This window comes from Perca fluviatilis, chromosome 14, assembly GCF_010015445.1.
Source record: "Perca fluviatilis chromosome 14, GENO_Pfluv_1.0, whole genome shotgun sequence".
NCBI classification, from domain to species: Eukaryota; Metazoa; Chordata; class Actinopteri; order Perciformes; family Percidae; genus Perca; species Perca fluviatilis.
Genome location: NC_053125.1, coordinates 32,820,629 through 32,834,211, shown reverse-complemented (window position 1 = coordinate 32,834,211; position 13,583 = coordinate 32,820,629). Strand labels below are relative to the sequence as shown.

Here is a 13,583-nt window from a genome sequence, read left to right as displayed (position 1 = left end):
AACGGCTTATACATTGTCCCTTACTAGCACCATAAAATCATGTATTTTATCAGCTTTTATATTTTTAACTGTTTTTTAACTGCTCTTTAATGTTTCATTTCTTTTACTGCACTGTAACTTTTATTATTGTATTTTAATTGTTTTTATGTAAAGCACTTTCAATTGCCCTGTTGCTGAAATGTGCTATACAAATAAAGCTGCTTTGCCTTGCCTTGCCTTGCCTCAGAAAGGGTGAGAATCCACGTAGGACTTTCACCGGGAGGTCGGGTGTGTCCCGTGTGTCCCGTTTCCTAAACTCCCTATACTCTGTATACCGGGCTCAGAATGCGTACAGATAACACGCCACATTAGAAAGTGGCGTGTATGTTTATGTGATAACACACCACTTGTATAAAGTGGCCTGTATGTTTACGTCCGCTGTATACAGCGTAGACATACACGCGGATAGCTCAAAATGCGTACAGATAACGCATCACTTGCTTTAAGAAAGTGGGCGTGTATGTTTATGCGAAGTCATGATGTCACGTTTTTTACTAAGACAAATATATTTTGTATCCTAAGTTTTCTGGGTTTAAATCTGCAAATGAGGCATTCCCCTAATGCTAACTTTTGGTGAATGTATGAGGAATCTACAGACACAAAGAGACACAGTGGGGTAAAGAATGTGTATTTTGGATGTTTTATACCCAAGGGTCTGAAAGAAGAGATCGTACGGAAGCCAAACAGCAAAAAAACTCTAAATTAATAATAATAATAATGGTTTTCCCTGAAGTGTCTCCCTGTAAACATAGGAACAAAATCAAACAAATAATACACAGAAGGCAGAGCCTTCAGGTCACAGATGTTTACATGATTCTCAGCGGTTTGGCTTCCACAGAAGCACACACACACACACACACACACACACACACACACACACACACACACACACACACACACACACACAGAACATTTAAAAGTATTTGAGACCACAGCAACACACAATAATTCAATTCAACTTTATTCATAGTATCAAATCACACTTACAGATAGAGTAGGTCTAGACCACACTCTATAATTTACTAAGACCCAACAATTCCAGTAATTCCCCGAAGAGCAAGCATTTAGATAAGACGTTTTCAGACAAAATAGCCACATATGCCATAATGTGCATAACACACATCCAGGTTTTAATCGTCTCTTCTTGTAGGTCTAGACCACAGTCTATAATTTAGGTACGAGACGTGAAATATGATCTCAGGAGGATGCTTCCGTTTTTTTCCTCCCCCGTTTGAGGAGACAAAAGGATAAAATCATTTCAATTATCTTTCCTTTTTTTTTAATTTGCATCTCTACAATCTGTGGGAGGAGAAACCAGACAGGAAGTGACCTGCAGCTCCGTCGTAGCTGAACGGCTTGGCGTTGGCGGGGAATCCCAGACAGGCGGCCTGTTTGTAGTGATCGCTGTGGTCTGCTTTCAAGTTCTCAACATCCCGGTGATGCCCCTCCCTCCCTGAAACACAAACACACACGCACGCACACGCACGCATGCACGCACGCACGCACGCATCACGCATGCACACACACACACACACACACACACACACACACACACACATGCACGCACGCACGCACACACACAGACATAGATACAGACACACACGGAGAGACACACACACAGACACACAGAGAGAGACACACACACAAACACACACGCACGCACACACACACACACACACACACACACACACACACACACACACACACAGACAGACACACAAACACACACACATTCACAAACAGAGACACACACACACACACAAACAGAGACAGAGAGACACACACACACATAGACACACACAGAGACACACACACACATAGACACACACACACACACACACACACACACACACACACACACACACACACACACACACACACACATTAATCCATGAGTAACATATTGTGTAGTAATATAATATATATATATATATATATATATATATATATATATATATATATATATATATATATATATATTATATATATATATATATATAATATAAAGTAATGTGTAGTTAGAGAGAATACTATGAGCGTGTGTGTTTACTGTAGTTGTGCAGGAATCGTCCCTCGCTGTCCTTCCAGACCATGGACAGACAGTCGGGGCCGACAGTCTCGAAGACATTCACAGTTTCTGTGTCGTTGTACACCTCAAGAAGTCCGTCCTTCTCCATGGCTAACACACACACACACACACACACACACACACACACACACACACACACACACACACACACACAGACAAAGACACACACAGACACACACACACACACACCAAAGACACACACACATGCAAACACACACACAAATTACACACTGCACCAATGGTATGAAACAGGAAACACTTTCTGTCTCCTATAGGGCCCTGCGTGTTTGTGTGTGTGTGTGTCTGTGTGTGTGTGTATGTGTGTGTGTCTTTGTATGTCTGTGTGTGTGTTTCTGTGTGTGTGTGTCTGTGTGTATGTGCGTGTCTCTGTCTGTGTGTGTGTGTGTGTATCTGCGTGTCTCTCTCTGTGTATGTGTCTCTGTGTGTGTGTTTCCTTGTGTATGTGTGTGTATGCGTTTGTGTCTCTGTGTGTATGTTTGTGTGTGTTTCTGAGTGTATGTGTGTGTCTCTGTGTGTATCTGTGTGTATCTGTGTGTGTGTATCTGTGTGTGTATGTGTGTGTGTGTGTCTGTTGTGTATCTGTGTGTGTGTGTTCGTATCTGTGTGTATGTGTGTGTGTGTGTCTCTGTGTTTGTGTCTGTGTGTGTGTATTAATGTGACTCACCACCAGTAAAGCTGATCAAGGTGCTGTCCAGCGGGTCAGTGGGCATTGTCAAGTTGATGATGTAGGTGACACACGTCTGGTGTCTGAAAATGACACAAACCAGTTAGACAACACGACACAAACAACAAACAGACTTCTTATTGCAGGATAATCACGCTCGAGAGCAAATTAAATCATTTCACACACACAGATATTACTCTTCATGCAGCTAACCAAACTGTGACCCATTTCACGTTAAACGACATATATCTTCATTTTTCTCCTATCCAGGAATGCTGTGTGGACCAGCCAGACCCTCCTCCGCAGCGCTGTGGAGGAAGGTCTGTCAAAGTGAGACTATGTGTGAGCTCTGAACTCACGTGAACTTGGTCCTCTCGGTGAACGTGACCGTCTTGTTGTCATCGTTGAGTCTGAACTCGACGTGGGAGCTGGTGATGTTTAGAGCTACCGCGTTGCCTTGGTCGTGGTCAGTGACGGACCAGACCAGGACCCAGTCCCCCAAAATCTGCAGAGAGAGGGGTGGGGTAGAGGAGGGAGGGGGACAACAGGCTCAGATTATTATTCTAAGTGTCTGACAACATTACAGAAAGGATCCCTACAGAGATAGAGCTTTTTGTTTAACATGAAACAGCCCAGAAATTACCATCAGAAAAAAAAAAAAAAAATCCTGATACATACTGATAGGTTGGATATTTCAGCCTACATGTTTTCAAATGTATTTCATAGCTTGTATGTAGGGTACTACACAAGAAGGTTAGTCTGGGGACAACCTTCACCCACAGGAATAGCCAGGAATGTGAGAATCTATTAGGAGCATCTGCCACTAAAAGGTGCAGTTTAAGAGTAAACTGGTGCGCTGAAATAGATATCTTAGGCTGTGTGAGCACAAAAAGAGTTTAAAAAGGGTCCATTTTGATGTACATGTTAGTCACCCTTGAGCAAACACGTCTGTGTGCTCAAGGTTGTCTCAACTGTCATGAGAGTTTGTTCACTGTTTAAATAAAGCTGCATTTGATTTGAATTCATCGGACTGGTCGTCATCTTTAAAGTCTCACAACATCATTTCTGAGTCATCACCCGATATCACATACATACCCCCCCTAAGACCTATAATAACCCGTTCAAAACCGGAATATTAGCAATAACCTGTTCGCGCACGGCCATGTAAACACCGGCAAAAACCCAAATATGCTACCTGGGTTACCCCTTTTCTAACCCGAAATTTTGGTCATGTAAACGCGTATCGGCATATCCCATCAAAAGGAACATTGATTTGTGTTCTGCGCATGTTCTATTCGCAAGGAATCTCGGTCTTTTGAGTAGAGGAACTTCTTATATGCGCCAGAAAACATAGTTATAATAATAATTATATACTATAATAATATAGTTATATGTCAATGCAGAAAACCTGCGCGCCGCAGTATAACGGAAGTAAACAAAAGTAGAGGTAAACATGGCATGGCACAGCACCACACTTTTGGGCGAGGAGGAAACCAATGTCTTCATTAGTGTGGTGAGAACGCAAAATAATGTCTTTATATTGGGTGTTGTGGTAAAACCATGAATATAATGTCTTTTATTAGTGTGGTGAAAACCATGAATATAATGTCTTTATTAGTGTGGTGAAAACCATGAATATAATGTCTTTTGTTGACGGCAGAAAGTACCGAGATAGTGAGATTTATAAGAAGGTGACTGAAAAGTTATTTCGTCTTAAGGTTGTCCGTAGGCTACGTCCAGACGCTAACCGTGCCTCGCCGTTTACGTCGGGATATCGCCAATTGATTACATATTCCACGTATACAGGAGTAACTCTCTCTGCTCACGCATTTAAACGGGTTATTCCGAATGTTTCAGAAACCCGAATAGTGACCTTAACCCGAAAATTGACAGCTTGTAAACGTAGTCAGCGTAGGAGCAGAATCAGACTCACCTTGTGCATGTCTTTTGTTTGCAGCGTTACGTTCAGGGCGTGGCAGTCTTCGGGGCCCGCCGCGGCGGAGCTGCCGATCGCCGCAAGCAGCAGCGTCAGCAGCTACGGCTCTCTTCACAGCACTCATCCTGCTCTGAGACAAAAGTCAAACGCACCCTCTGCTCTCTCTGGGATCTGTCGGGGACTGCACAGTGAGGACAGGGAAGCGGATCAGGTTTTTAACGGCCATGGTACCCCGGCGTAGGTCCAAAGTGCGTCTGCTCATAGTGTTACTGAACTCTGAAAGACCCGTTGAGTCACTATGTTCATATCCAGATGCATTCACGTGTGTTTACAAAGGCAAGAAACGCTCTGAACACAAACAAGTGACTCACACTCATTTGAGCACATTTACTTTGACTCACTGTCTCTGTCTTCAACCTGGGACCCTATTTTCCCAATCATTGGTGTCTAAGAGACTAATCAGCAATGTAAACCATACTAGATTATACTATTCTAGCTCAGGCAAATAATATGGGACTTTTGAAGGGCTTTTAAGACAGGGAGCAGAGTTCATGTCCCTGAAGAAGTTAAGGAGAAAACACAAGACTTTCACCCAGGAAACAGGTGTTCATGTCACGAAGAAGTTAAGGAGAAAACACAAGACTTTCATTCAGGAAAGACTAGACAAGACTTTTTTTTTTTTTACTGTTTCCTGGGTGAAAGTCTTGTGTTTTCTCCTTAACTCTCTTTGGGACATGAACTACGCTGCCCGGTTTAAAAGCCCTTCAAAAGTCACGTATTATTTGCCTGAGCTAGAATAGTATAATCTAGTATGGTTTACATTGCTGATTAGTCTCTTAGACACCAATGATTGGGAAAATAGGGTCCCAGGTTGAAGACAGAGACAGTGAGTCAAAGTAAATGTGCTCAAATGAGTGTGAGTCACTTGTTTGTGTTCAAAACACACTTTGGACCCACGCCGGGGGTCCCGTGGCCGTTAAAAACCTGATCCACTTCCCTGTCCTCACTGTGCAGTCCCCGACAGATCCCAGAGAGCAGAGGATGAGCGTGTGTTCGATTCTCTCAGAGCAGGATGAGTGTTGTGAAGAGAGCAGTGCGCGGCGCTGGCTGCTTGCGGCGTCGGCAGCTCCGCTCAGCTCCCCACTAACGCCAACCTGTTCAACTACAACAGAGCTGCAGGTCACTTCCTGTCTGGTTTCTCCTCCCACAGATTGTAGAGATGCAAATTAAAAAAAAAGGAAAGATAATTGAAATGATTTTATCCTTTTGTCTCCTCACAGATTTCTGTCATAAGAAATCATCTGCGGAGGTTGAAGCCGGAAGCATCCTGAGATCATATTTCACATGTCGCGTACCGAAATTATATGTGGTCTAGACCTAATAGAAGAGACGACTAAAACCTGGATGTGTGTTATGCACATTATTCTTGCCGCTGTTGCACTAAATGCTTGCTTGCTTGTGTATTTAGTGTAATATTTATAGTATATGAAGAGGAATATGTACAGTTATATTTGCAAGAAAGAATAATGCTAGTTATACTGCTCTTATTTTTTACCATGTGGCTGTTTTGTCTGAAAACGTCTTAAATGAATGTTTGCTCTTGGGGGAATTACTGGAATTGTTGGGTCCTACTCTGTCTGTAAAGTGTCTCGAGATAACTCTTGTTATGATTTAATACTATAAATAAAGTTGAATTGAATTATTGTGTGTTGCTCTGGTCTCAAATACTTACAAATGTTCTGTTTAAATGTGTGTTTGTGTGTGTGTGTGTGTGTGTGTGTGAGTCATGTGACTAAACTTAGACATCACTTCAAAGCAGACATTGAAGTCGTGCTACTAGCTAGCTAGCGCTAGCTACTAAGGTTAGCCTGCAGTATCGTGAACAGAGCTTCTCTTAATACATCCATTTATCCCTTTATCCCTCATCCACGTTACAGGCTTTACAGCATACAGACCTCGCATGTATCATAAGATAACTGTTAAACCCTAAAACTAAACCCACATCAGCTCTTAGGGACGTATAAGATATTACGTCAATGTTAGCTACCTAACTAGCTCCATTATTTAGCTTGACCTGCATTCTGCTTTTTATAATTATCACCAGGAGGTGAAACTGAGTGCCACCATACGTAACGTTAAACTTTATTACAGACATTAAGGCACATATAATAGATATATTGTATATAGTCATTGACATCAACAGTCAATGACATTGTTCGTTATAACACTTTGTGTATTAATTCGAAATGCTTATCACCGTGCTGTTGTCAGTCGGAGGAGCCGTTGGCCTTCATTTTGGCCGATTTGACTTGTTGAATCGGACTCAATGACCAATCTGATTGGTCAAGTTCTAGCCCAGAAATGACGAGCGGGATGAGCGTGACTAACGCCTCTCAAAATCTGACATAAATCTTTTAAACTGACCTTTGTCGATCAAAAAAACAGACAGATTCAGCAACTGCACGGCCTATTTCTCGCTTAAAATGTTTTCAGAAACTTGTTTCTATTTTCTTAAAATATGAGATTGTATTCTGAACAAGCCGCCATTATGCTCGGCTGGAGCCCAGAGCCCCACGTGATGCGTCCGTCATTTCGGGTTTTCATTTTTTGGGCAACAATACAGATTGCGCCGCCTGCTGTTATCGAGACGTATTACAGGCGCAGAACGTACGGCTCAAATTGGTTGCCCCGGTGTGTTCTGAGGCACTTTTGGACCTCGGGGAGACTGATCAGTCGGACTGGCTTTTCTGCCGACAGTCGGGTTGGTGTGTCAGAGCCTTAAGGGCCCTAAGCCTGTAATCATATTTTGTAACTGTTTTGTACTTTTTTATGTATAGGAAACTAAAGTCATGACTTTCACTAAGGGAAAATCATCAAAAACAAATATCACCATCCGCTGTACACTTTCAGGTACAGAAATCGAAGAAGTGTCACATTATAAATACATCGCATAAATACTTGGGCATTATCATAGATCAATCACTGTTTTTTACACTGCCATATCCGGTTTGGTTAAAAACTGAAGTTGAAGTTAGGTTTTTTCTTTAGAACCAAGTCTTGTTTAAGTCCATAAAAGCAAAAAACAACTTATAAATGTCCACATATTGGCTGTTGGTTTAGGTGACAATGTATTCGACCTCCCAGTGTCTTACGCTTTGGACAGTTGTTTAACGGAAAGCTTTAAAGGTTGGGAGGATTTTCTTTTTCGGGTGGATCATCAAGACTATTGATCCTCCTAGTTGTAAATATTTGTAATATACTAGGCATACGTAACTTTCAGCTTAGTAGGTGTATATGTGTGGTGAGCTTGACCTACGGTTTCAGCCATTCATTGAAGCATTGAAGCTTTGGGGAGAATATTTCACACGCTGCGGCGTGCGCTAAAAAGCACAGGTTGGGCTTCCCACTGATGCCTCAGTCGTGAAGTTTCTACTCCACAGGTAAAGTTTGGCATGCTATTTGGAGAAATCCTTTTAAAATCACTGCTATTAAAGTAAGTAGCTGTATTTAGCTGCGGCATAGCGTTGCTAGCCCTGGCACAAGCACAATCACCGCCACACACGGTAAACATCTCAATTTGGGAAAAAGTGCAAATCTTCTTTTGGAAAGTAGCTTGTATGAGCCATGCCGACAGCAACTTGTAAACAGTGCACTCTCGTGCACACGTTTATAGGCGTTCCCTCTCGGAGCAGGCAGAGTGTTGCGCATGTGCATTTTTCCAAAAAGGACAGAGGGCGGTTCTTTTCTAAAATATATATACCTTTAAGATTCATCACAAACTTAAAATCTCATACTCATCAATGTTTGCTTTACTCTCGGGTCGAGTGGTTCTCCCTCTAAATTAGGCGTTGGATGCACTGGCATCTTTTTATTTATAAAGCAGTACTAGGATTACTTCCTCCTTATCTGAATGCTTACATCCCCCTCCGAGGTCTGCAGGGACATATCCCTAAAGCCCCGCACTGACTTTGGCCAAAAGGCTTTTCATTTTGCAGCACCATCTGAATGGAATCAGCTTCAGAATGAGCTACAGTTGAAGGAGCTGGTCTCACTTTATTCTTTTAAAAGTTTTTTAAAAGACCTTGCAGAAAGGCAGTCTGTCTGTCATTGTTTTTAAATTGATTTAGGACCTAGATTTTTTATGATGACATTGTTGTTTGAATATGATGAGTGAAAGTGTGTCTATGTTTTTATTTTGTTATTGTCTTTGTATTTATTGAAACCAAGCTGCTGCCACTTGCCCGGACCCTCTTGTAAAAGAGATTTGTAATCTCAAGGAGTTTTTTTTCCTGGTTAAATAAAGGTTTGAATGAATGAAAGGAATATTTATATGTATACAAAGCTGTTATAAGATTCAACTTCTTAACTTCTATATTCAGTGCTTATGTATTTATTGTAATATTCATAAGAGTATATGAAGAGGAATATGTATAGTTACACTACCAGTCAAAAGTTTGGAGTCACTTAGAAATGTTCATTCCAGACAGAATACCAGCTGAGATCAGTTGCATTGTTTTTTTAACCAGGGCAGCAGTTTTCCGATTACATTATGAATTTACATAATTGCAAAAGGGTTCTCCAATGTTTTCTCAGTTAGCTTATTAAAATGATATCAGATTAGTAAACAGAATGGGCCTTTGGAGCATTGGAAGCATTGGATGAATGGTGCTGATAATAGGCAATGTAGATATTGCATCAAAGATCAGACACTTCTTTCTACAACAGTTGAGAACCCTTTTGCAATTATGTAAAAACATAATGTAATCTGAAAACTGCAGCCCTGTTTTTAAAAAAACAATGCAACTGATCTCAGCTGGTATTATGTCAGGAATGGACATTTCTAAGTGACCCCAAACTTTTGACCGGTAGTGTATATTTGCAAGAAAGAATAATGCTAGTTATACTGCTCTTATTTTAATATCATGTGGTTGTCTTGTCTGAAAAACGTCTTATCTGTTGTAATGTTTTATGTTTTGTGTGGATCCCAGGAAGAATAGCTGACATTCTGCATCAGCTAATGGGGATACTAATAAAATCAAATCAAATTAAAATAAATAATGGATGATTTGAGAGAACCAAGGCAATGTAATCACTATTGGCCTTACCCACTGCTAGTACCAGCTCGACTCGAACCACATGCCCCGTCCTCCCTTTGTCCATTGCAGATTTTATATTGTCTCTATATATATATATATACATATATACATATATATATATATGTTATATATACATATATATATACATATATATATATATATATATACATATATACATATATATATATATATATGTATATATATGTGTATATATGTATATATATATGTATATATGTATATATATGTGTGTATATATGTATATATATGTATATATATATATATATATATATATATATATATATATATATATATATAGTAAGTTTTTACTCTGTAGCGTTGACCTGATGGCAGGAACTGAAAGGATCGGTGAAGTGACAAGAAGCAGCCAGCAGGTGGCAGCACAGCTCCACATCTCTACCTGCAGCTGTTCAACACACACATCTGTCTTTTTCAGCAAACACTCTGAGACACACACACACACACACGCACACACACACACACACACACACACACACACACACACATGCAGACACACACACAGACAGACACGCATGCAGACACACACACAGACAGACACGCGACATAGAGACACACACACACACACACACACGCCACACACACACACACGCCACACACACACACACACACACACACACACACACACACACACACACACACACACACACACACACACACACACACACACACACACACACACACAGTTGTGTGTTTAATGGTCTCATCATCTCAGCTGGACTTGTAGTCCGTTATATTGTCGGCTAGTTTACTTTAGAATCAAACATCAGATGTTATGAACTACATGTGTTCTGTGTGGAGTAATCTTAATGTGTAAAGTAACTAGTAACTAAAGTAACTAGTAACTAAAGCTGTAACAGATGAATGTAGCGGAGTAACTAAAGTAACTAGTAACTAAAGCTGTAACAGATGAATGTAGCGGAGTAACTAAAGTAACTAGTAACTAAAGCTGGAACAGATGAATGTAGTGGAGTAACTAAAGTAACTAGTAACTAAAGCTGTAACAGGTGAATGTAGAGGAGTAACTAAAGTAACTAGTAACTAAAGCTGGAACAGATGAATGTAGCGGAGTAACTAAAGTAACTAGTAACTAAAGCTGTAACAGATGAATGTAGCGGAGTAACTAAAGTAACTAAAGTAACTAAAGTAACTAAAGCTGGAACAGATGAATGTAGCGGAGTAACTAAAGTAACTAAAGTAACTAGTAACTAAAGCTGGAACAGATGAATGTAGCGGAGTAACTAAAGTAACTAGTAACTAAAGTAACTAGTAACTAAAGTAACTAGTAACTAAAGCTGGAACAGATGAATGTAGCGGAGTAACTAAAGTAACTAGTAACTAAAGCTGGAACAGATGAATGTAGCGGAGTAACTAAAGTAACTAGTAACTAAAGCTGGAACAGATGAATGTAGCGGAGTAACTAAAGTAACTAGTAACTAAAGCTGTAACAGATGAATGTAGCGGAGTAACTAAATTAACTAAAGTAACTAGTAACCAAAGCTGGAACAGATGAATGTAGTGGAGTAACTAAAGTAACTAGTAACTAAAGCTGTAACAGATGGATGTAGCGGAGTAACTAAAGTAACTAGTAACTAAAGCTGTAACAGGTGAATGTAGCGGAGTAACTAAAGTAACTAGTAACTAAAGCTGTAACAGGTGAATGTAGCGGAGTAGAAGTAGAAAGTGGCATGAAAAGAAAAAGACTCAAGTAAAGTACAAGTATTACCAACTTATTACTAGTACTGTTACAATTATTTTTGGAATTCGTGGTCAATAAACTTATTTTAAAGGAAATTATACAAATTATTTTTGTCAAAAAAGCAGAAATTATGAATTATTTTGATTAATATTAGAGTAATGTATGTTGATGGATCATCACAGACTGGTGTAGGTCAAAGTGTAGTCAGAATACTGTTTAGAAACAGTTAAAAAAAATGTCAGATGCTATAAAATTGAAGAAAACACTCACAATGTAATGAATTATACTTGTGAAGAGCGTTGATAACACACGCACACAAACACACAGAGACAAACACACGCATACATACAAAGACACAAGCACTGAGACACATGCCAGACAGACACACACACAATACACACACATATACACACACATATACACACATATACACACACACACACACACACACACACACACACACACACACACACACACACACAAAGACACACATACACGCAGACACGTTATTTTTGGGTAATTTGGTTGAAAAGAAACCCATATTTCTGATAGAGATTTTGATAACAAGTCAAATTTGACTCGAGGACAACCTGAGGGTTAAACTTTACAGCGAGCACGAGTCAGAGGGATGTTTGTCTCTCTGTGTTCACGCTCTGCACACGTGCACACTGCTGACTCATCTCGAATGATCATCATGTGGGCAACACAGACAGCTGTACACTGTGTCCACTCAGCTGACGGCTTTTATTTTGAATAAAACCCAAATCTTCAAATCTTTGTTGTTCAGGCGACAATGGCATTTTTGGGAGGTTTAGTTCACTATTTTTTGTTCAGCAAACATTGCAACACAAAAGAACAATAGAGCCTTTCTTGCCCTGGTTAAAATAAATCATCCGCCTTTCCTTCAAAATAAAAGCATTAACAGATATTTAAAGTAATCAAAATAAAGATACTGATGTCATAATTAAACTTATTCAGCCGTATTATTCACACAAAGCAACAACTAAAAAATAAGTAAAGATTTAACTATTAAATAGAAAAACACAACGAACAGCTCCAACAATAACTTTATTTAATGAAGCACCTTTTATAGCCAAAGTCACAAAGAGCTCCACAAGAGAAAGAGAAAAGGTTTTGCATGCATTACAGCAAAAAAATAATTACATTTCAAAGGGGTACATACATTATGGTCAACGGTTTGAGAAAAACCTCTTCAAACTTTACATTACATGTAATTTTGCTGACGCTTTAATCCAAAGCGACTTACAATTGCTAACATATGTCAGAGGCCGCACACCTCTGGAGCAACTAGGGGTTAAAGTGATGGTTCGGAGTAATTCATCTAACATGACTCGGAAGCCAAACACCCCAGAACCTTTTCACCTGGGTCTAACATTGGGTTAAGCGAGTTAGCGACATACGCTGGCTATCGGGACTTTATCTTCATGACCCCACTTAAATATCGCCCGAAATGATATAAAGCAATTACACTATAGGTTATGCTCTCATAAACGATGGATTGAAAAGTTTGTAGTACACCAGAAGTTTATGTAAATAACACTTGCCTGCTGGCTTCTGCTCTCTGTTGCTGCTGCTGCTACCTGCAGTTAGACTCACAGCAGCAACAACAGCAGCAGCAGAGAGCAGAAGCCAGCAGGCAAGTGTTATTTACATAAACTTCTGGTGTACTTACGCACTTTCCAATCCATCGCTTTATGAGTACATAACCTATATATACTAGTGTAGACCTTTGGTATCATTTCCGGCATTATTAGTGGGGCTATTAAGAGATACAAACGTGGGTCCATTAGCCCCGCTAAGCTATTCTTGTGCGCTAACGCTTACTCTACGCTTAACTCACTTCAATGTTAGACCCAGGTGAAAAAACCTTTGGGGGTGTTTGCCTCGAGGTCGTGGTGCAAAGGACCCTAGGGTAAATTACTCCGAACCATCACTTATAAGTGGGGTTAATAGGGCCTAATTTTCAGTGAAAAAAAAAAAAA

At 40.1% G+C, this 13,583-nt stretch overlaps 1 protein-coding gene across 1 annotated transcript; it reads right to left on the bottom strand.

The window, feature by feature from the left end:
- Nucleotides 1-1,316: 1,316 nt before the first annotated feature.
- Nucleotides 1,317-4,975, bottom strand: LOC120572608 (saxitoxin and tetrodotoxin-binding protein 1-like). Its single transcript, XM_039821929.1, has 6 exons — nt 4,937-4,975; nt 4,747-4,848; nt 3,173-3,318; nt 2,814-2,896; nt 2,090-2,218; nt 1,317-1,492 (listed from the first exon to the last, which is right to left on the bottom strand). The coding sequence occupies exons 1-6, from the start codon at nt 4,973-4,975 to the stop codon at nt 1,332-1,334; spliced, it is 660 nt and encodes a 219-aa protein (XP_039677863.1). The 3' UTR covers nt 1,317-1,331.
- Between the last annotated feature and the right edge of the window lie 8,608 nt (nt 4,976-13,583).